General features: G+C 35.1%; 1 protein-coding gene across 1 annotated transcript in view; it reads right to left on the bottom strand.

Annotated features, from left to right (window-relative positions):
- Nucleotides 1–2,391: 2,391 nt before the first annotated feature.
- Nucleotides 2,392–25,267, bottom strand: part of LOC149085462 (protein RCC2 homolog) — a 37,346-nt gene continuing 14,470 nt past the window's right edge. The window contains exons 3-10 of the mRNA XM_089233479.1: nt 24,937–25,077; nt 23,892–24,023; nt 17,748–17,836; nt 17,284–17,398; nt 12,773–12,939; nt 10,728–10,908; nt 8,264–8,442; nt 2,392–3,728 (exon numbers count right to left, since the gene is read on the bottom strand). Coding sequence (XP_089089605.1) covers nt 3,543–3,728; nt 8,264–8,442; nt 10,728–10,908; nt 12,773–12,939; nt 17,284–17,398; nt 17,748–17,836; nt 23,892–24,023; nt 24,937–25,077 — 1,190 coding nt within the window. The 3' untranslated portion in view covers nt 2,392–3,542. The remainder of the gene's footprint in view (nt 3,729–8,263; nt 8,443–10,727; nt 10,909–12,772; nt 12,940–17,283; nt 17,399–17,747; nt 17,837–23,891; nt 24,024–24,936; nt 25,078–25,267) is intronic.

Here is a 25,267-nt window from a genome sequence, read left to right as displayed (position 1 = left end):
AATACTAACGCCTCTAAATACAGTATAAAGCACGTTTTGATAGTATAAACGCATTAGATGTTTTCGTTAATTTTCAAGAATGCAAAGTCGCCAATTGATGCTATTTGTACGGGTTTGGCATCCCAGACCCAATTTTCAACATTAGTTTACTCCTCTCTTAATGCAATTCTGCAGCTCCTTTTTTCACAGTACATATTTTAAGCCATCTAACGCCTGTAAAATTTTCGTCGAAATCTACGAGTTTAGATTGGGAGCGTTTCCTTGTAAGCTTCGCGAAGTGGGAGTCCGTAACATCTGTTAATCTTGTTTTTCGTCGGCAATACCCTGGTGTTGAATTTGCTACCGCTCAAGAGCATTAGGGGCGTAGCCAGAAATTTCGCTCGGGAGGGGGACCAAAGTGATAGAACAATAGATTTGGCCATCTCTTTTTCCGGTCATTTTCTCACAATTCGGGCCCCTCCCCCTCTCTACGCCCTTGCATTAGGCAATGGTATAAACAATTCGGAGACACGGGTTGTCTGTGTAAAGGGAAATCCCCTGCCCGTCCCCGCATGTCAGACGAAAATGTCTAGCGCATCCGACAAATTTTCGCACGTAGTCCACAGAAATCCACTCGCAGTGGATGAAAACATGCTCGGAAAAGTTTGGGACGAATTTGACTACCGTATAGACATATGCCGTGCATCCCCGAGGTAGACAAATTGATCACCTTTAATTTGGTTTGTAAAAAACTTTGATTAGCCAAATATAAAATTAATCTTCAGGGTCTGTTTCGTAATATACGCATTTCAAATCGGGTGATTCTTTTTGAAACACCCTGTAGAATGGGGTGGTATAAAAATTCAGTATTTATGAAATGAATTAATTTTAGAGTTTGCGGAAACTCATTTGGAACCAACTGTTCAAATCAGGGCTCAGGCTCTGTTGGCCTACCTGTTGAGATCCCATGGACCAGTATCACTAATTTCGAAAACCAACATTACTAATCAGGAATATTTAATGATAATTTTTAAATAAAAAAAATAGACTAATGGGTCGTGAAGTTGATCGTGCTGATTACGGACTGCGGCTGAAAAAGGTTAAGAACATCAGACATAAGCGGAGAGCATTAGGCTCTTCGGGGGCGTGGGCGCTTGATAGGATATTGTCCACCTTATTTCAATACAATTATTTTTTGAGTGTGAGAGTGGTGGTTAGGTTTTTACCTCAACCTTTGAAAATTTTTCGATTTTACAAAACAGTATTTGAGGGGATGTCCGATTATGATAAATGATTTTTTAAGGAAAAAGGAGTCGAAGTGTAAAAAGGCTGAGAAGAGAAAAGAGTCAGAAATTTTTAAATCTTAAATTGAGGCAGTGTCAATGACTTGACAGTGGAAGGAGTCACAGCAACACATTAAACGTGCTTGTGACTGAAAAAGGTCTAAATTTCTGGATGAAATTCCATTAAATAAAAAAAGTTTTTTTATGTATTTCTTGTGGCACACATTTTATTAGTCATCTCCCATTTATTTCTCGTATTTTCCCGTGGTGGACACATGGTTGAATTTTGGAGTCTGGTCAATTATCGGCATGCTGGGGGGAAAAGCTAGGATTAATAAGGATCATAAAATAACGCTAAATACATTCAAAAATCTGATATCAAATTATATTAAGAACTGAATAAATAAGCGAATCAGAATAAAAAAAACTGTTCTCACTGGCAAACATGTTTTTTTTGCATGACTTTGATAATGATAACTGAATACTGAGCATTTATTTACTGCTCTGATTTAATTACTGCCAATGTAATATGATAAACAAATATTGAATTTTGCATGTTTTTCTGACAAATTCAGAGATTCTAATCATCATAAAATATAAGAGCACATATTTATTCAAACAGCCATGATTTGCAATGCTTTAATTTTCTACTAAATTCTTCTGCTTACTTACTTAAGTTCTAAGTCTAATTCTTCTGTTTACGCGAACGAATATGTTTAGCATCTGATATTTTAAATCAAAATATGCAATAGCAAAAGCAAACATAAAACTCAAACTATCAACACATAGTCGTTAAAACAACAAAAATGACCCCAAAATGCAACAAAACTCAAATTAACCAATTCAAGATGTACAATTCTTAGATCCCAGATATTTAAGAATTATCCAGAATCTGTGACTAACTTCTCAGCAAGCCAGCTAATGCAGGTGGGGGGGGGGATACAGTACCGATTTAAAATACACTAGGTACCAGTGTTTAACATCTCTATTTTGATTTTTTTTTCTTTCCTTCAAGATTCAGCTGTATCTAAATAAAACTGGAAGAAGAAGTCTTATATACTTAGTTTCTGATAAGAGAGAAACACTTCTTTTTCAATTTGAAAAATAAGAAAATATTCCATTAAAGACATAAATTTACCAAAAAGTTTTATTAACCAAATCACATAACTGATCCATAAACAAAGATCTCTGTGAGCAGATTAGTTCAAAACTTTATCATACATTTCTGTGCTTTGCTCAGGAACATGTTTTACAGAGATCGAGGCAAAGCTCACAGTTGTGCAGTACTCATCAGAGGAATGCTTTCAGGAATGGAAGGCAGATTTTTAGTTTAAAAAATAGTAAAGTAGACCACACACACACACACACACTTCTGTTTTCAAATAATGCTGCATTTAGTTTGACATTTTAAGCAAAATAGAAAACATCTGCAGTATTCTAAAACATAAATGTATAACCAACTTTTTCACTTGTGTTTCAAAATATCTTGCAGCAATTAATTTGATAACAGATTTTCAAGTAACAAATCGTAAGAATTAACTTCTTGTAAACTTTAAAACAGTTGTTCTTTATGTAAACATATCCAGTGAAATAGACTTGAAGAAAATAATGCAAAGTGACTATTTATTAATGTTTCTCACATAGATGCCGATAGACTGGTGACATTCCACTAAAAAACCTGTTGTGGCGTTTGTAAATACAAATAATCACAGTACACACACAGCATTAGAATCCCTGAATACAATGAAACTGTTCGCTAATCTGTGACATCAAACGTGTGAGAAGCACTGGTTTATGCCAATTATAAATGCAGTGAAAATGAATGTCAGACAAAAAGAAAAACAAAACAAACATAAAATATCAAAGGAACTTTCATCAAAATGGGATTGAAAAAAAAAAAAAATGTTCATTTTTTTTACACTCTTTACACACACAGTTGATCTCTCAGATGCACAATAGTAAATATATGATCACAAAAAAAACTTAATTAAGCCCATGTGGATACAATGAACAGAACCAAATACTGATGAAGTACTAAGAAATATAACCGCACATATTAAAACAAAATACCACCTAATGGAGAGACAATGTTAACATAAATAAAATAAATAAAAAAAAGACGCCACATGTAAAGACAGAGAACAATTTTCTTTACGAAGGTAACAACCATAAAACATGAAGATTTCCTCACATGTGAATACAAAAATTTAAAAGCTAACACAAAATATATCAAAAGTTTTATTTCCACCAGCTGAAGTTAAAAAATGATTAAAAAAATTTTTATTGTTCATTGCTTGGATCGAACTCTGGCATCTTATCTAATTTGGCCTTATCTTCTTCTGTCTCATCCCGGGCAATTATTAATGTGTGTCCACAGCCACATGCTATTTGCATGATATGCAGTCCTTCAACTGTTTTAGCTTCTTGTGGTGTAGTAGACGATTTAAGCTTCTTTTCTCCATAACACTAGATACATTAAGAAATAAAAATTCATTAGGAATAAAAGTAACTTGAGAACAGTTTTCTGCAGGATGTGGTTCATCCTTCAATAGGGTAATAAAGACACACACACATACAGGGTGCATACAAAATTTCCTAAATAAAAATTAAGGAGTTGTTAAGCAGTCATGGCGAACTTCATAACTTATGGGTTTTACAGCAAAAAAAAAAAGGCACATATGCAAATTTATTTTGAATCTGCCACACTAATTTTCCCTTTTCTCAAAAATATAAATGTAGAAGTGGTTTTGAACGTTTTTGTTTGAACTTTTGATTTGTTACCCAGCATTATAAGAATTCATAAAATAATCAATCCTCTTACAGAAAATTCATATGTTTCTGTTATTACCAAAGTGCTTTAAAACCTTCAAGTTTTGGTCAAAAGTATAACTTGCATAATAGTGTCACATAAATTATAAAAATTCTGATAAAGTGATATTCAATCATTCCCCCTCAATCATTCAAAATAAAAATAAAATTTTAGAAGAATTTTCTCAACACAATGATTGGTGATTTAGCACTCGTTATTTGGCGACATTGGTGATTTAGCACTTGTTATTTGGCGACATTGGTGATTTAACACTTGTTATATGGCAAAGTTGACAAATTAGCATTCATAATTCGGCAGACCAGCTCTTTTTCTTGTAGAATGAAAATTTTTTTCTCAAAACATCAGATCTGACGCAATGACGATCCACCATAGTCATTTCTGCTGCTTGCAGTGGCAACTTTTCTTTTAAAAGGGGAAACTACCTCACATTTGCACTCTAAAGTTGGTGATAGAGATAGAGCAGTGGGGTTCTCACCCTTTGAAAGCCAGTAAATATATTTTGTGCAAATGAAAGGCATGGTCATTCACTCAACTAATGAAAAATTAATGGAAAAAATTAAACTGCAAATCACTCGCAGCCCGGTGTCAGTACCTGGTACTGGACCGCGATCTGGTTGTAGAGAAACACTGGACCAGAGTAAACCATCTTCAGCTGCATGATCACAGATATTATCAGGTTTCACAATGAAAAGCCTGATGAGGGGCAAACAATTTAAATGAAGGGCCGTGGTTATCCCAATCCGATTTTTGGGGACAAAATCGAGTGCAGGAACTTGCTGAGAAAATCCAAAAATCAATTTTTTTTAAAAAATTATTTTCTCTCTAATTTTATAAATTTTTCTGGACTTTCGCCAACTCTTTCAAGTAGTGATTGGATGGATTATCAGCATCCCACATAATTGTTCTAAAACAAGCCTGTTTTGGGGTAAAGTTGGGCAGGAAAGATAAATTTTGTACACTCTTTCAAATTTTTTTTTTTTTTTTGTTTGAGTTTTTTTTCCTCTGCTTTTTGTACAAAACACCACTCTTTTTAAAAACACGCTCCCTCAGAAAGAATCGTTTCGCGACACACAGAAACAAATTTTTTGCCGCCCTTTCCTAAATATTCAGGAATTTAACGAGCTGGGTGCGTCACTGGTGACATTGCACACACAAGGTAGGAATCAAAATACACTGCTCAAAACAAGTAGGGAAGCAAGCAAAAAAGTGAAGAAAACCGTGCGAGACAGCCATGTATTGGCATACAATGGATAGTACACGCGTATCAATGCGCAATACAGAAAAAAGACGTAAAAAAATTTGGAATTAAGCTTTAATTCTTTGAAAAGATGATTTAGGGCAACAATTTGGTTACATGTAAACGATAAAAAAAAGTACTGTTTAGACATGATGCATGAGTTTTAATATGGTGTGTGGTCTCCTCGAACAGCTAAGACTGCTGCACACCTGTTTGCCATGGATGCGATGAGGTTATCGATCAGACTTTGGGGAATACTGTTCCACTCCTCAAGAAGTGCAATCTGCAAGTCTCGGACAGTAACAGGCGGCCTTGGTCATGCAGCAATGCGTCGTCCGAGCATGTTTGGGACATTGGATTCAGGTCAGGAGAGCATGCTGGCCATTCCATATGCTGTATTGTTTCAGCTTCAAGCATGTTCTCCACCAGACGAGCTCTATGCGGTCGGGCATTATCATCCTGGAAAACAAAGGAATCTCCAATGGCTCCAGCGTAAGGGATGACATGAGGTCGCAGTATCTCGTCTGCATACCTTCGGGCCGTCAAAGTGCCAGTCCGAATGATATGCAGGTCCGTACGTCCGCCTATGCTGATTCCACCCCATACCATCCAACCAACTCGTCTGTATTGTGACCTTTCACAAACGAATGCAGGGTTATTTCGAGTGCCCCTGTCCCTCCATACCAGAACACGTCAGGTGTCACACTCCAGACTGAATCGGGACTCATCTGTAAACAGCACTTGGCTCCAATCATGTTGCTCCCAATCTCTATGTTCAGCAGCCCATCTTCTTCGGGCCGCACGGTGGCGTGGGGTCAACGGAATGCAGACGATTGGCCTACGTGCATAGAGCCCTCCCTCATGAAGCCGATTACGTACTGTTTGGCTGGACACCCTTCGTCCTGTTGCCAAGAGCAACCGTCTTTGCAGCTGCGTAGCATTCTCTGTTCTGTTTCGACGGGCTGTTAACCGTATATACCAGTCATCAGTTGCTGTAGTGGCGCGTGGCCGACCTTGCCCTGGTCGACGTCTAACATTTCCTGTTTCTTGGAATCGATTCTACAGCCTTGCAACAGCACTTCTGGCGACTCCAACAGCGTCCGCGACACTACGTTGTGTTTGCCCGGATTCCAGTCTGCCTATAACACGCCATGCCATGGATTCCGGTAAATCACGTTGTTGAGACATCCTCAAGTCACCTTGTCTCAAAAAAAATACTGAGCAATCGAAATTCGATTGCGCATCAGTTACGGCAGTAAAACAGACGTTTCTGCAACATCCCGATTTCTGCCCTTATCTCCTTTTTCTGGTTTTTGACGTCATGAACTTTGATTTGCATATGAAGTTTTCTTCTTCCGTTTCCTGCTAGGCTTTAAATTATGGACGATTCATTTTATGTTACTTATCGGTATACACTTTTGCGTAATTTTGTTAAAACCATGTGCTCCCCTAATTGTTTTGAGCAGTGTATTTCGAGGAGTTTTGAAGTACACACACAAAAAAGAATCTAAACAATGGTTATTTGACAAAGAAAAATATGAAAATACACTATTGGAGCAGGATGTTAATTTTGGTGCAGAGTTCCCACTATTAGTAGTAGCGCCATTTTCTGGCAAGAATGATAGAACTCAGCTAACTTCTTTTTTATTGCAATTTCAATGTCTATTTCTTCGACAGCACAACAATCTTCTTTTACCGTTTTTTCTCAGCCTATGAGAAGCAGACAAGGCCACCGCAGTGACCAATAAGGTGTCACAAACTCTTAGCTGAGCCGCTCGTTGGCAGAGGTGTTTCCACCCGCTACAAGGTGGCCTTAAAATCCCTATAAAGAAATCTTTTTCTCCCTGACATCCATTCTCTTCTTCCTCCTTTTTTTCCCCCCCAGGGACCTTCTTTCATCATCAAGTACTACTCATCATCAACTGTAGCAGGAAGTATTCCAGGGGGGAGGGAAAACTAATGACTTTTTTTAAAAAAACTGGAAGAATTTCAAGGAGTTTTAAGGGGCCTTAAAAAGGGTTCGAATCCCGGTCTAGGCATGGATGTTTACTAACACTAACAAAATTCCCTGGACGGATCATGCTGATCCCTTGGGAATACGTGAGGATCACATTATTATAAAAAAAATATATATATAAAAAAATTAAGGGGTTTTTAAGCACCGTGCGAGCCCTGAAACCCCCTCTTAAAAAACACCCGTCAGATGCAGTCACCTCTCTTTTATATGGCCAAATAATAATTTCCCCTTGTATAATAAAAGGATGTATTTGAAACCCCTTATTAGCTGCACCCCTCTTTTTTGTCCCACCGGTGTCTGCAAAAGAGAGGTATTACTATATATAGATAACAAAGAATTTTTGTTTTGATTTGAATTGTCAAATGATAAATACTGCCCTTTCAACTTAAACTAAGAAAGCAATTTTTTATTATGAATTATGTTTGATTCCATTGACATTATTCATTCCAATTTCTTCAATTCATACTACAAATATCAGTCACAGTATATGTGAGCAATTGTTATGAAACATTGCTGCTGTACATTAAAATCCTTCATATACATACCTCTATATCATAGTTTCTATAACTTTTCTGCTCTACCACTCCCTTTCACAAAAAAAAATTGTTCTCTGCACCCGCCCCCCCTCTTCACGAATGGATGCATATGATCCTATATTGTATCTGCACCTATACCATCATTCCATCTCTAGGAGCTACATCATCAACTTCAATCTAGAGCCGTGTTTCACAATCTCTCATCAAGCCAGTGTGTTTTTAATACAAAAAAATAATAAATAAAATATAATTCTTCAAAGACGACAATAATGCTTTTATTTTAGAACAAATTCTCTTATAGCTTTGCACCTTTACACATATGATCTGAAAAACTAAGATTTCAAACTGCATACAAGTATATTCATATATGCACATACATACCAATTCACCATATGTTGGACTGGCACCCCAACTAATCAAGGTTTCATCAGCTATTGCGACGATACTGGTATTGGCACAGGCAACATCCCGTACTTTCCAGCCTGTCAGATCTTGCACAGGCTTAGGATACATAGTAGCCTCACCAGCTCTTTTATTTTGCCCCCAAAAGAAAAGCAGATCTGAAAAAAACATTTGATACTACACGGGTCATTTACATTCTTCGCTAACAAAATTCTTATATGCTATTCTGTATTGTATGGGACTAGGCTTACTAATTTGGGAGTCCTGTTTTTGGTCAACTCTAAAAATTCTTTGGCAGTTATAAAAGAAACAGTATGTTGTTGTAAGATTGTTATCTGAAAGTGGCAGTTATGGTTTGGCAGGTAGGCTGCTACGATGTAAACATCTACGAATGGCCTTGACTATACAATGATGCTGAGACAGATTTGATCATCAATTCCTGTATGCATAATCTCCCAGTTTTTGTACAATTGTAGTAATTTGATGTGTAAATTGATAAAACTGCAAATGATTCTCTTTCAAATGTTATATTTCAGTATTTGTACTTTTTTTTTTTTTCTCATGCCCCAGATGTTTTAGAAATGTGAAAAATCCTCCTGACCTTGAACTTTTTATGGCTTAGACACATTAAATTCTGTTTTAATTTAATTAATTACAATAATCAGGGAACCCTTTACAATGTTTTCCTTACGTCATCCTTCCTCAGATTAGTTTTTCCTATTGGAATGAACTGTACAGTTTTGGGAGCTATATCTACAGAAAGATATACACTTCAGACAAGAGCAATTAGGCCAGAATCACACTATAAAAATTTTATGTATGTACAGTGTGAGCACAACCTCCAGCTCGCAGGTCGCAAGTTCCTCCAGTAAAAAAATATTGATGCACACAGCATGATAATTACCTAGGCTGACCATATTTCTTTCATAAAGATACGGGAAACTGATAAAAAGTTGTCAAGGCAAGTAAAGTTGCCAACTATCACTAAAATTGCTGAAAAATTGCAAATCATGGAGAATGATATGCACTGCAAGTGAAAATGTAATTCACCAAAAAAAAATGTAGACATTTGGCAAATATGTGAAATGAATATATTCGACTATAATTAATCATGATATACATTATGATAATTATGATTCCAAGTTGTGAATATATAATCTTAGTTCTTGATTTCAAAAATTCAACCAACCCTTGTTGAAAATAGGAGGGAAAAAACAGGAAATATATAGGAGGGAAATTTCATTAAAAAAATTGGGATGGCTAAAATTATGGGAATATCTTGTAAAATACAGGTCATGTGGTAAAGCCAGAAACTTGTACATAGAGTGATCTTTATGTACAGGTTTCTGGATTACGAGCTGCAGAAATATTCCATGATATTCCTCGTGAAATCAATGAGGTCTTTGATTTTTTTTTAAAAACACAAGGGGATGTTCAAAAAATTTGTTTATTGTTCACTAATAAGCAACTGTGTTCCTTATTATTCATTATAAACTTGCAATGTATCATCCAGTATGGGTCTCCAGACCCCTTGTCTGATTTTTTGTCCCATCTTTGTATTTATGTAAAAAATTAAAACAATAAAGTGAATAAAGAATATTACTGCTTCATCATCAACATCCCTCTTCCGCTTTTTTTGTAGAAAAAAAGCGGAATGGATGTGCAAACAGCCAAAAACAAAGCAAACCTTTACAACGGCTATCAACAAGGTTGCTTTGCTTCTTTTGAAATTAAACTTGATATTTATTCTTTGGAGATGCTGTCTTTGTGACATCATTTCGTGCTTGATGGAATAATAGAATTCAGAAATCTCCAATCAAAAACAAATATTTTTTGGGGGGGGAAAAAAAAACGACTTTTGTAGTTTCTTGCAATTCACCGTAATTCTATATTTTATGGTAAAAATCCATAGATACAGACGTTCTGTAATAGTTGGTCCTGTACAATATATACACCCTGTATATTGCTGAAGGTTTTAATTACACTGAGTAATCTTGTCATTATCCTGTCATGTTCTTCTTGCAAATGTCTTTCCAATAAACCCTCCCCATTAAGGTCAAGTTGTATTGAGAAGATTAGTGAAAAAGTTATGTAAAAGAGTTTAAAGCTGTTTTAAATTATGAATTGAGGATTGTTACATGGATCATGGATTTAAAAAGATTTTTCTAGAAAACAAAAAACCCCCTTTGCCAAAAGAAATTTTTTAAAAGTTTCATTTTCCAGCATGCCAAAAAAAAATACTTCATTTTCCCCTCAACTTTATCATTTTGAGACATGCCAGATTATGAGCAGAAATATAGTATGCGTGAAAGCACTTAAATTTTAATAACATCCAGCAATGGTCCTTATTTTGGTTTCAGCATGCATTCAAAAATTTAAATTACAATTTATCTGTCTCTTAATGTAACATAAAAAAGATACGAATAAAAATATGCATACTCACCATATTCATTTATTGCCATACTAAAAGTAGACCCAGCATAAACACGTTTGACACCTCTATTGGGCCCATCAAATGATTTGATCAGTCTCGGAACAAATTCATCTTTTTGAAGTGCATGCCCCAATCTACCATATCCACCAAAACCCCAAGAGAAACATCGATTTTTTGTATCTACGACAATCTGAAATAATTTTTTTGAAAAATGTTAATAATTCATGTACGATTTCCCTGAAATTGAGAAATTGTAAGCAAGTCAATACTGGTTTCACTGATTCAAAAATATAAGGTTTGAGATGTGCATGCTACTCAGCAGCACAAAAGCACACTACTTTTAACCAAATGCAACGAAAAGCTCATTAGTAGCATTCAAGCAAATGCTAAGCTTATTGGTTTCATTTGCTTGAAGGTAGCACGCTTTCGTGCTGCTAAGCAGTATATGTATCTCAGGTCTAACACTCATGAAGTGGCATTTTTAGGGCACTGCAATAGGTACAGCCACATAGAGCATCAAAATTTAATCCATAATTAACAAAATGATACCTCAAATATTGTTTCAAGAAATAAATGATGAATAAAATAAAGAGAAGGAAAAAAACTAACTCTTTTTACAACTGCAAGCTTCAGAAGGAAATCTAATGTCACAAGAGTTATTTCTGCTTAATTAGATTAGGCTAGCAATATTGTATTGCAATTTGCAACAGAATAAAAAGTTAGAGTATTTTGACACATTTAATGACCATATTGTGGCATATTATGAAATGACAGTGATTATATAATTTATGACTATACAATATGATTATGTGATTTATCTCCTATGACAAATTGGTTGAAAGAGCACAAGGTATCATTCATAAAATATGGGCCTAGTTGTCACTCAGAGCTGTTAGAACAGAATCTAAGCAGTTATTTGACTCTTCTTTGATACATCACTACATCCAGAGTCATAGCGCAATATTAGATGCTTGTTATTTGTTCTATCATCCCACTCTGTTACTAGCTTGAATTGTGAGCTCATCATATTCCTTTCAACATTACACCACAATACTCCTAATAGCAAACAATAAGTCAATTCAATCACGACCCTCTTTTCAAGTTTGGTGTTTGTCTCTCTTGAATTATTGCATTCTGTCACATGTATATACAAATTTGGTGCCATGGCAGAGCTATTTGGTAAAGACCAACATTATTTTCAAAAAAATTACTGCAACTAAATAAAAGCAAATTTTTTTTTTTCGAAACTAGGTTATCTGAAGAAAAGAGGATTTCAACAGTATTACATAGCATTAAGAAGTTACTCTTGTAGGTCAGTGGTTGAATACAGCCATTCATAGAAACTGCAGGCAATCTGTAGCAGTTGACAACTCTATGTATGTGAAGGGGTTAATATTAATTTGATACCATTGAGTTGACATTAATCTCAAGAGTTATGATTATTTCATGGGGGAAAATATATGAAAGAAAAATATATGTCATGTTTAGAGATGCTGGTCAATACTAATCATTTTCTCACTCCCAGTTTAAAAGATGACACACACGCGGTCACAATGTTCTCAATTTATTTCACAATAAGAATAGACTAGAGTTGTGGGTGGTAAATAAGGAAACAATGATTTTTAGAAAATGAAAGCAATGTGAATTCAACACAAAAAACATTTCACCTTTCCACATGTAATACTAAATTACATAAGAATTTGTTTTTAACACTGGGGTGTAAACCAGTGGTTCTCAACCATTGGAAACAAGCGGCCCGGTCTCATTTATTTTTGTAATGAAAGGCCTGGTCAAAAACACAAGACTAACAGAAAATGAATAGGGGAAAAGGCAACAGCCAATCACTAGCAGCCCAGTATTTGATGTCAGTTCCCGGCAACTGAGAAACACTGGTGTAAACTACATAATCACTGTAAAATGTTTTACGTAATTTGGTTGACTGGATGGGGTTTGGATTATTGAAGGTTTGGATATTTGACATTCTGATGCTCCACTGTATTTTTATCACACAAGACAGAAAAATAAAGAAATATTTATAAAGATGAAATACCAACACTGTGATTCAATCCACAGGCAACATCAACTATTTGGATATCATCAATAAGAGTTACATGACCTTCCCTGGTTTTCTCAATGTAAGCAATTACTCGACGAGGCACTAATTCGCACCTGAACGATAATTTATTACTGGTGACGAAGTACCTGCCATCAGAATTATGACCTGAAACATTGTAATGCATAGTATATGAAACATTTATGCAGAACCAAACGCAACTGAAACTGATGAGCAAGATAGCAGCAATACATATTCAGCATATACTTTAAATATGAATACAACAGAAAGTCTAATCCAAAATCCTTTGTACCTTACTGATTCCTGATCAGGGAATTTTCTGACTAATGAATCTAAAAGTGTTCTTTGCTTCACAAATTTTTATACTTAAACTAGTAATATGACCCTTTGAGAGAACTTTTTAAAGAAAAAATCATAAGTAAAAAAAATGTGTACACTATACATGAAAACTATAAAAAAACATTAAAAATAAAAACTCGTAAAAACCTTTAAATTGCACAAAAACCCAGAAATACAGCTTCCCATATGTATAAGGAAAATTTTTTTCAGTATATTCCAAATCAAAAAATCATTCAGTAGCATACAACACTCATTTATGATGAACGCAGTTTAAGGGCAAATCAATAACTTCTAATTTACATACTTTTACTACTAAATTTACAAACCACTTGAAACATTTTTTTGCAAGAATGGTTCTCCAAACATATCCGCTACTTTTCATGGTTTCTGATTTTGATTTATCTTAGATTTTCTCAGATTCTATAAAAATTTATAATCAAACCAAAAAACAAATGGCTTAACATGCTCCAGCTCATTATGTAACAAAATAATAATTCATTAAATTCATTAATTCATCTGTGTGCCTCTTTATCACTTGTTTTTGCTGTCTTCGTCACTTTCTGAACTTGATATTTGAAATCATGGTCACGAATTTCATCACACATCCATTAATTTTCTTATACTTAACCCATTATTATGAATATCCATAATTTCTTTAATATCCTCATGCTATAAATTCAAATTATCCTGATATGAACTACTGGAGCATTCCAAGAAGTTTAAAATTCAGTACTCCCAACACATTTTGATTAATGAAGTCTGTGTGCATCAACTTCAGCATTTTTCCTTCCATCTTTTTTGTATTCAACAAGCAAAGTAGTAGGCAATATATTATGCCAGCTAATTCTTCAAAGCTTTAAAAGCAACACCTTTCAAGCTCTTGTAATTAAAAAAACTGCATCTTCCATATTGACTTGTTCAATGTAATATAGCAAATTCATACCATCATCGACAAAAGTCTACATATTACTCAGAAGATTGCTCTTGTAGTGACACTTCATGAATCTCAGACTGCTCACAGATGGTTTGTAAATAGATGTGTAGCTTGTTTGAAAATTCAAAACTGCTTCAAATTTTTTTTTTTTTTGTTTTCAACTAAATTAGCCAATTATTTGTTATAGTACATTTTGGCACAATTCTATATTGAGAGAGAGCAACGCTATCAAGGATACCAGTGGCTTCATTACAGAAAATTACAATGAGAATTTCTAAGTGCTTGCTATCACTGTACGCATTGCTATTGCTGTATATGAAGCCATTCTAACTCTAAGTCACTGTTTTTTAACCTTTCCAGTTTTATGGCTTTCACTCACCTGCACTGGAAATGACACATAGTGGAAATCACTATACCCTCTGTGAAACATCTTTTTTTAGGATAGATTTTTTCTCACTTCGTGCACCCTCCCTCCTAATACCATTGAACCCATAAGAGAAACACTACATTTTTATACATATTTTTTAAACTTTACAGCAGAAATTCAGAAAAAAAAGTCTTCACACAAACAGGGTATGACTTATTGCATTTAAGTAATAATAAATAACTGACCTTAAGAGTGATTGGCTTTGCATTATCTGCTAACATGAGAATGAAATTTCATCTAATTCAGTGATATTTATCAAAGTTTGAGTACCAAAGTTAATTTTTTATTCTCATTACACTCAAACGGTAATTTTTAACAAAACTGAAAACAATCTTTCTTCATCACCTAGAGAAAAATATGGATTTTTTCAGTCAATTTTATATCATTACCTTTTTCTTACAAAATTCACTAACAGTAAATAGTATCCGAGGAATATTTCTCAGAAAAGAGAGTTTCAACAAAATTTAAAGCATATTGTAACCTCCATGCATTTGTTACATTTCATTCAATCATTGGTTTGCGACATATTGTTGATCACATTACTTTAGATTTCTTGAGACCTATAGTATGTCCGAAAAGTTTACAGACTCTTGTTTTTTGGTGTAACTTTTGTAGCACGTGGTGTGATGAAATGTAATTTTTTCACCGAAAAGGAGAAGCATTTATTCTATAATACAAAGAGAATTTTCACATAATAAGAATTGTATTTATAATCATTAATTTGTTAAAATTACGTGTCCCAAAAGTTTATGGAATAATCAAATGCGTCATAATTTCTGACAAACACCTAATAATTAAGAACTAATAATTTTTCCATTATTGTGAACGATATCAAAAAAGTGATCTCCCATTGAAAGAACTGAACTTTGTAGGAGTTGTCAGTCTAAATTATAGCATTGAGTTTCTATGGCATGTTTCAAGGCATCTAGGTTTCAAGCCTTGCATCACGATTACGAGTTCAAGGCTCCCACTCAAAAAATTAGAAAAAGAAGGCCTTAAAAAAAAAGGACGGAGTAGGGTACCTCCTTTAGACAACATAATCATAGCATACTAAAAAATTCCTAAAAAAAGTTTTTTATAATGCTATTTCAGTATCCTGTAAAATTGACTCAAGCCGAAGCAAAATGACAGAAATGACTTGGTCACAAATATATATATATATATATATACACACACACATACATACAGTCAAACCTCGTTAGTGTGTCATCCGGTTAACACGTCAGTCCGCTTAACAGGTCACTTTTTGGAAGTCCCAGTTGTCCTCAGGCAGGAATTGGCACAGCTATAGCTTACTCCGTTTAACAAGTCACTCCACTTACTAAGTCATATTTTTGCTCTCCCAAGAGTGACTCATTAACAAGGTGTGTGTGTGTGTGTGTGTGTGTGTGTGTGTGTGTGTGTGTAAATACTTAAATAAAAAAATGGCCAAAACAAAATACTAGCAACCACAGATAATTCTTTTCTGCTCTCCTCACAATATTAGTTACATTCTTTTTTCGGAGTCTTCCACAGTCCAGTCTGTCAACTCTCTTCAACAATTAAAGCAAATTATGAAGACATGTAAGTTTTTAAAAATAACACTCTTTAAAGACCACTTCCAAAAGCACAGTGCAAAATGTTTAAATTACAAGGTCTGATGTAAATAAGTCAAGGTGAACTGGATGGTTTCACTGCATTGTCCATCCTTTTTTTAAAGGGATTTGTTTGTATTTTACTGTTCAATGCCAGTGTAATTGTTTTTGACAAATGAAGCACTTTCATTTCTAGCTCTTTGCTGAGCATTGTAAATATTGTTTATGCCTCTGCATGCCCTAAAAGTATAGAAGGCAACTGAATACTACAAACCTAGAGTAGGCTTATGTATCCAACTGCTTTGTAATGCACTGTTGTTTCACCTATACACAACATGTGGACCGTAATTTTGAATAAATAAATGTTAATGGCTGTCCAAGGCCATGAAGTAGTAAAAACAAAGTTTTTTTTTTCCATCCACACAGAAGTTTTTAATGACTATTCTACTTGTTAAACCCTCAAACTAAGCAAATGAAAAATTAATAAACCAAATGGTCCACGTGCACCCCCCTCCCAAAATAACCTTAAAAATGATAAAATTTCTACTTTGGCAGATTCATTAATTGCAATCTACAACATTTGCAATATTTGGCAACATATTGATGATTTCTTCCTCAATTAAAATCAATTATTACCAAATTTTGTTGATAGGATTTGTTAAAAAAAACTAGAAAGTAGAACAGAATCAAGAAAGTGGGACATTTTACCAAAAAATAGGAAAAGCAAGTGGGAGCCCTGCAAGTTTCAAATTTGCATGTATTGAAGTTTCCATAAACTTTTAGGACACATAATTTTAACCAACTAATGATTAGAAATTCAATTTTTATCATTTTATGTGATAATGATGTCACATAAAATGATGCATTATTGAAAAAATGCTTATCCTTTTTTGTGAAAAAATTGCATTTCATTACACTGCATGCTACAAGTCATACAAAAAAACCAGAGTCTATAAACTTTTGGGACACAGTTTGATCATTTTTTAGAAAAAGTGAATAATAATCATATCAATTTCAAGTATATTTTTGAAAGGCAATTCAATTTTTAATGAAAAGTGAGATGGCAACAGCATAGTTGCTTTCTGGATGATATAAACATTAAAACTTTAATTATTACAACTCAATCATCAATCGAAACAACTGCAATTTAACTCTTAATAGAACGATCTGAAATCATCAGGCACTATACTTATATACTAAAAATATTGATATATTACCAAGTTGCCCATATTCTGGTAAACCAAAGGTATATAATCCACCTTTTATATCAAGCAATGCACTGAATTCACCACCACATGCTACTTTGCTGACAGGTTTCCCTTTGTACGTCACCTAAAAATGTATGGTTTAATTACATAGAGCAGAATATTTCTCAAAACTGAATCATATTATAACAGTAGACCCAAAATTTTCTGAGACATCTAAAATCTTAAATTTAGATAGCACTTATAGAATAACAAAATTTAAAAACTTTTAAATTTTCCATCCTGATGATATCAACCAAATTCTTCCTGTATTTTCAACATATCATAGACAAAATTTATTAGCATGGCAGCTAATTATTATCTTTATAAACATACAAAATTTGCCTAGAAAGTTCCAGTACCAGGTACTTGGAATCAAATTATTTGGCCGGTAAACAAATAAAAATGTATTCATAATATAACACAAAACTACTCACTTTTGTAGGAACGTTGATGATAGGCGTTTGAGATCCTACTCCACATTGTCCCATCTTGTTATCTCCACAGGAATAGACAGTGCCTCGATCTAAAGTATATTCATAACTGATCACCAAAAGTTTTAAAATAGCACATCACAATGAAAACGAATCATTTATGAGATTTGAAATTTTAGTAAAAGAACATATTATAAAAATTTGTTACATTTTTCTTACATGTCTACTTTTAACATTGTGCTTTAAAGTTAGAGTTGCGAATTTGGATGCCGAAAACTGGTTCGATCAGAACACATGGTTTCCACTGCCCAAAACCAGAGTGCGCCTAAACATGACATGGAAGCCAATGAATTTTTTATTGAAGCCATTACCAGATGAAAAATTTTAATTTGAATAATTACCATAATTAGTTGTGATCAAATGGGAAAAGTGATAAGTGCTGCAGAAAAGAATATGCAACATATATTGTAAATGCTGAATTTGTTGTTTTGCAATCCAAGTAATATTATAGGTATGGGACAATTTTGACAAAATAATAATTGTGATACTATCAATTTATATAGGACATATTGAGTTAAGTAGGAAATTGGAAATGAAAAATTTTCTTATGTTTATTTTGAAGGAAAGAGACTTCCTGAATATTCATGAAAAGATAAACTTATAAAAGAAAAGTTTGTGTTCTCCACTGAGCATCAAAACCCTGTCCTCTTCCAATCCAGGCAAGTGCACTAAAGGTAATACTAACAGAGAAGCGGGGTTTGGATTCCCAACAGACATTTACAACTTCTCTTTCCAACATTTGTCCTTGCAATAATATCTAAAATGTCTTTCCTTTTTGACGAATTCTGTAACAATATTATGGTAAGGAAGTAAATTATTACAACATTTTCCTTTCTGGTTTACACAGAAACCCCCCCCCCCTTTTTGTGAAGATTACATATTTCTCTTATTTTTGCCTGTCTCAAGCAGTTTTTCTGTATTGGCAACACTGTAGTTATTTTTTAGTCTATTGTTATGTAAAAAGTTTATAAGTAAATTAAGATGTTATGTTGACATGTGATGTCATTATGTTATGTGTCCTATACAGTAAAACCTTTCTAAGTTTTATACTTACTGCTCCATAATCTGTTCAAGATATAGATATACAGTATTATTAACATCCTGTGCCACAGGATTATGGCTGGTTTCATTCAAAACCTTCCAATTTAGGGAGGTGTTTAAATTGACGTTTTACTATACAAGTGTAGTGAAGTTTTTATGTTTTGCTTGTCCCTTACTACCTGCTTCTATTTTGACCTCAATCGTAACATATCTTTAGTCTGGTACTGTATCGTGTTTATATATTTATTTACTAAATTAACTTTTGCTTTTTAAGTTGTCTCATCTTTGCATCATAGTTTTTTCACTCAACAGAAAATGAATTTACAGTTTGGACTATGTCTCTTTATGAGCAAGGAAAACAATCAGCAGTGAGCCCTGGTTGAGTTACTTGAACACAGAATCACTCTTAAGTCAGAAACATTGTAAATACCACACCAATCTTTGATACATTTTCCTAGGTGGTGTGAATGAATGCCAGAACTCTGCCCAGCTTTGTGGCAAAGTCCTGAACAATCCTATGCTTATTGATTCAAAAGAAAATGGAAGTATAGTATTGTCTATTATTATTTCAAGAAACTCAAGTTCTAACGAATTTAAAAATCTTTCATTTCCACAGAATGTGGGATCAAAAACAATGTAGGCAAAACTAAAAAGAAATTAACCAAATTTCTATTGCTAATTAAGTCCAATTAATGATCATGATCCATTTTTTCCTCTGTGATTTGTGGGGAAAAAAATGCTGTCTAGGTGCCATATATATATATATAACACAAGCATGTTCAACCCATTGCCCACTGGCTGAATGTGGCCCTAGAGTCATCTGATGTGGCCCATGACTTCAAACCTAATTTTGGGAAAATTTACTAAGCGACAAATTTCCATATCACTCAAGGTACCCAGCAGCAGTTTCAAGTGGCTTGCGTCTTATTCCCAGATCACTTAAATGACCTATGCCATGTTTACAGATCACAGCAGCACAGTTCCAGATTACTCAAGTTACCTGCGCTTTTGTTCCACTTCACTTAAGTGACATGTGGCACATTCCTAGATCAGTAAATGTGTCGCAGCATATTTACAGATTACTGCGGCACAGTTCCAGAGTACTCAGTTGACCCAGACACATTTACAGGTCTGCTTATGTGACCCATGGCACTGTTCTAAATCACTCAATCAAGTGGCCCGTGCCATTTCAAAATCAGTGTAAGAGAATTGATTGTTGAGGCTCACACTCAACTGAATGTTGAACAACTTGATGTAACACCTCCTGGAGTTACATTATTAGATTAAAATGGCCTGCCTATGTTCTTGAATGTCTGTTTTTCTAATACGACGGCAGTCGTCAATAGCATACAAACGAACCTAGTACGCCTTAAAACACATATGCATGACCCTTGGAGATATCTGATGTGGCCCAGGACGAATAACAAACTACTCAAGTGGCCTCAAGCACATTTCCAATCACTCAAGCAACTTGCGGCAAACCTCCATTTCACTTAAGTGACACATAGTTCAGTTGAAGATTACTTTAAGCGGCTGGAGGCACATTTACAAATCATTCAAATGGCCTGCATCACACAGATCACCTAATGGTCTGCGATATATTTACAGTTTATTTAAGTGGCCCAATGCATTTTTTATAGATAATTTTAGTGGCGCTAAACTTGAACTTGGTTAATATTCAGATCATCCAAGTGGCCTGCAGCACATTTCTAGATGACTCATGTGGCCTGCCACACACATTTCAATTACTTAAGTGTCCTGCTGCACATTTACAGATGATGCAAATGGCCTGTGGCACACTTTCAGACCACCTGAATGACTCGTGGCACATTTCCAATTAACTCAAGTGGCTCCAAAAGGTTGAGCACTCTTGCCTTAAAGCATTAATTTTCAGCCCGTTGCTCACAAGCACCACAGCGCTTGCAGAAGCATCCCGAATGCTTGATGCTCGTGTCTGATTTCGTGCTCATAAACACTTGATCAACGTTCCAATTGAACACCTTGTACAAATTGCATTCAAGGATTGAAATCATCCTGATTTTATGTCTCCGTATGCCAAATTTGCCATAAGGAGTGCTCTTCTTTTGGTGATGTGTGCAGGCCATGCTCCCGACTAGAAAAAGGTTGAAGAACTCTGCCTTAAAACAAGGGTGCTCAACCTTTTGAAGAGAGTGTGGTTACTTCATTGATTTGAAAACATGTCACGTCACTTAATTAAGAGTGATCTAGAACAGCTCTGCAGGTTATTCATGTGATTGGTAAATGTGCCACAGGTCACTCAAGTAATCTGGGAATGTGCTGCGGGCAACTTAATTGGAGCAAGTAAGAATGCACTGCGAAACACTTGAGTGATCTAGAAATATGCGGGTCATTTAAATAAGGTAAGAACATGCCACTAGCCACTTAAGTTATCTGTAAGTGTGCTGGAGGCACTTGAGGCAGGCCACATTTGGGCCATGGGTTGAGCACATGTGTGCTTTAAAATAACAAAGACACCTAAAAGTTATTTTCTGAAGTTGAAAAAAAACTGGGTTCAGCTAGCGACTAATTGGCTCGTCTCCCCCTCTGTAAAACCAGACGTGGCCCATGTTCTGTCCCGTTAGAGATGAACGCTATGGGATCCAGGGAGAGAAACCCTAGCCTCTCTTAGAATCTCTCTTGTGGACACAGCCCATCATTCTTCCCTTTTTTTGCCTTCTTATTTTACAGCAAACGATCTGCGAAACAGATTCTTGGAAAACAGTGGAACTGAAACTTTTTCTTTCCCTTTTCTCTTTCAGATGAATTGAATGATATTCAATTATTTCCAGCAATGAGAAGTGGAACCTGAATAGGTCAAACCGTGAGGGAAATATTTGCTCAAGGAAACCACAGACTAATTTTAGCCACAGACAAGGTGGTAGTTCACCGATGGTTATCAATAGCCTCTTAAAGGCTGTCAAAATGCTCAGCATTACATACAGACACTAGAGGATAATTAATTACTATTTGGTGAACTTCTAGCTGGTCCCCAGTACAAGTTGAGTTTCAGCAAGATAATGCATCTATCTGCAAGTCATAGTATTAGTGGTAGCCATACAACACTGCAGGTCATACAAAAACCTGGTTTAACGCACAAAACATTTTGGAGATAGATTACAGCGGATTATACTGAATGGGAAATTTTCTGATTGGACATGCGTGAAAGTGGAGTCCCTCAAGGAATTGTCCTTGGAGCCCCCATCCTTTTTTCACTTTTTATCGATAAACTTGATCAGGGTATCGATGGGATTGTAGGCAAATTCGCAGATGAGGTGATGCTAATGCCTAATGGGGGTAGTAGGGAATCTAAGAGATAAGGAGATGATCTAGACCATAGTTTCCCAACCTTTTTTGTCCCACACACATCACCCACTTCTTCAGAAATTTTTTTCTCCCATCACCCCCCAACGAAATCTAACCCATAGGATCCTATGTTATATCCGTAGCTTCTACTGCCCCCTGGAACATTCCATCACCCCCCCCCCAGGGGGCATTAATGCCCACATTGGGAATCACTGCTCTATAGACCATAGTTTCCCAAAAACATTTTGTTCCATCGCCCCCTTTAAATTTTTTTCCTCTCATAGCCCCCCTAGCTCAATCGAACCCACAGGATCCTATGTATACACGTAACTTCTACCCCCCAAACCATTCCATTGCCCACCAGGGGGTGATATTGCCCATTTTGGGAACACTGCTCTAGATAAACTGGAATATGGATGGCAGCATGGGCTAATGAATGGAGCATGACCTTCACTGTGGATAAATGCACATTTGCTCATTGGTTTAAGCAACCCAATGTTTTGCTTACAGGTTTAATGGTATTACTATCCTGGATGCAACTAGGGTCACCGATTTGGGAATTCTCATAGACGAGCCGCTCATGTTTCTTGAACATTGTTCGGTGGTGGTCAGAAAAGCAAATACAATGCTCGGTTTCATTCTTAAAAAGGTGTCTTCACATTCTAGAGTCATTCTTCTGCTTTTTTTGAGGCTCAGTTTGTCCTGGATTGGAGTATGCCATTAGGTTTTGGAGACCATATTTACAGAGAAACATTGATTTGGTCGAGGGGGGTGCAGAGAAGAGCCACACATGCTCTTAATGGCACATAGGACTTAAGCTATAAAGAGAGACTTGGATTTTTCTTTTAATGTTTAGATTGGAAAAGCGTACATGTCTGGGACATGGGAGTTTTTCCCTAATAAGGTTGTTAATAAATGGAATAGCTTACGCCCAGGGTTGTGAATTCTAACACAATTGACAAGTTTAAAAAGAAGTATGATAAACATAGTGGGATAAATCAAGAAAAGCTATCCATACCTAGATTTAAGACATCCATAATCTTTTTTAAAGGACAGTGTATTATACACCCCCCCCCCCTCCTCATGATATATGCTCTCATATTGGGTTGCTGTATTTTAGTTGTATTTGACATCTATATTTTTTTATGAAAAAATTTTTTCAACCACCTCGTTTGGAAATTTGCCTGTTGTGGCCTTTGTATTTGTTGATAAAATTTTGAGCCGTGAAGATAATACAAGATTCAATTTAAAATCAACTCAATTTTCAAATGTTTGATGGAGACCTCCATTAATGAAAATGAACATTCGATCAGATTTCAAGTAGTTTTATTTTACTGAAAATTTGACTTTGTCAAAACTTCTGTGTCAATTTTGTTGTAGGCGATTTCTGTTTATTTTGTCATTATGTTGTGTATAAATTGTATCTATGCACATATAATAATGAGAAACAAATAAAAAAAAATTAAAAACTATAAAGTATGTGTTCACTTCAATGAGTGGTAATAAATTTGTAATGATGCAATTAGTATTTCTTAGATACTGTGTGATCTCAACCAGTGTCTAAACTTTTGCAGTGCACTATATATAATTATGTTATGGTCAAAGTCGGAAATCTGACCACTCTGCATTTTTTGAATTTGACATAAGCCATAACTTATATAATCTTTATTAATTATTTGATTTGCTCTTTTCATCATAAAACCTTTCACAATATAAACTTACCTGAAAGAAATAAAGTATGTGACCTCCCACAGGCAGCAGACACAATAGAATGTTCTTTCAATGTTTCTACCAGACAGGGACTATCTCTCCTTCCAATGTCACAATGACCCAATTGGCCTTTATCATTTCTACCTATTGAGGAAACCATAAACTTTCATAACTCAAAACTCTCATAGTATTTGAAAAATGAAATTTTCTGAAGGATAAAATTACATATCCTTCAAGAATTTCATTTTTAGATACGTCTTATGCATACATTAGACATCACATTTCAGAGACATATTTTTTTGAGTCACCTGCTGCTGATTGTAGAAACTTCATGAGCAGCTTACACGAAAGAGAAGAATGTTTATAGGAGATGCTTGAAAGCATCAATACCAAAATGAGCTCAAAATATAAAATTCCTTTACTTGAAAATATAAGAAATTCATGTTTATTTTATCATTTTCTGAAGGGATTAAATAAGCTATATGAAAAACATTGAAATTTATATATCTATAAATTAAAATTGGTGTTTCCTGAACAGTCTACAGCAGTGTTTCCCGAAGAATGATCCTATGGATTTGCTTGAGGTGGGAAGGGGGGGGGGTGCATGATGAGAGAAACAAATTACTGTTTTCTATGAAAATTGTGTGTCTGTAATGCATGTGCTAATTTCTTTCAAACAAGTGACCAAACACCAAGCTTCATAACAGGGGAAAGAAATGTCTCCACTTCAAAACTATTTTCATTCTCATTTCTTCACTAGAGATGATGCTAAGTTTAGAAGAATGTGCTCCGCTGGGGACACTCTTTTATAAACACTGATTTTGCACCAAAAGCTATGAAGATTTTCAGTCTTTAGAAGGGATTTAACAATTTTCCCTAGACCTTCATCAAGACATTTCCAAGTTTTCTGACGGATAGTTAAGGTTGTATACACACAGCTCAGAGTGTACCATAACTTTAATTATAGACATCCTAGGCCGGTATTATTTTTATAAACAAAAATATAAGTAGTTAACATCTAAGAGAAGGTCACAAATAAGTGAACAAGTAGTCATACCCCATGTCATTGCTTTTCCTTCATCTGTAATGACCACACTATGACAGGCAGAGTTACCAGATGCGGCAAATACCACCTTAATGCCTTTCAGAGCAGCAAGTTTATGAGGTCCCCATAAGTTCCTTCCAACTGCACCTTTTGCTAAATTGACCAAAATAAAAGTTTGATAATATAAATAATAACCAATACATAACAATAGACAATATCAGAACAAATTTCAAAGATATAAATTAATAATGTGAAAATTAATGCACAATTTTTGACAGAGTTTCCTACAGATATTTAATTTGTTCTTGTCTTCCTACGGTGATCAATAGACCATTGTGACTCT

This window comes from Pholcus phalangioides, unplaced genomic scaffold, assembly GCF_987345545.1.
Source record: "Pholcus phalangioides strain wild (caught in Gottingen) unplaced genomic scaffold, Ppha-v1.0 ptg000007l_1, whole genome shotgun sequence".
Classification (NCBI taxonomy): domain Eukaryota; kingdom Metazoa; phylum Arthropoda; class Arachnida; order Araneae; family Pholcidae; genus Pholcus; species Pholcus phalangioides.
This window is presented reverse-complemented; position numbering and strand designations above follow the sequence as displayed.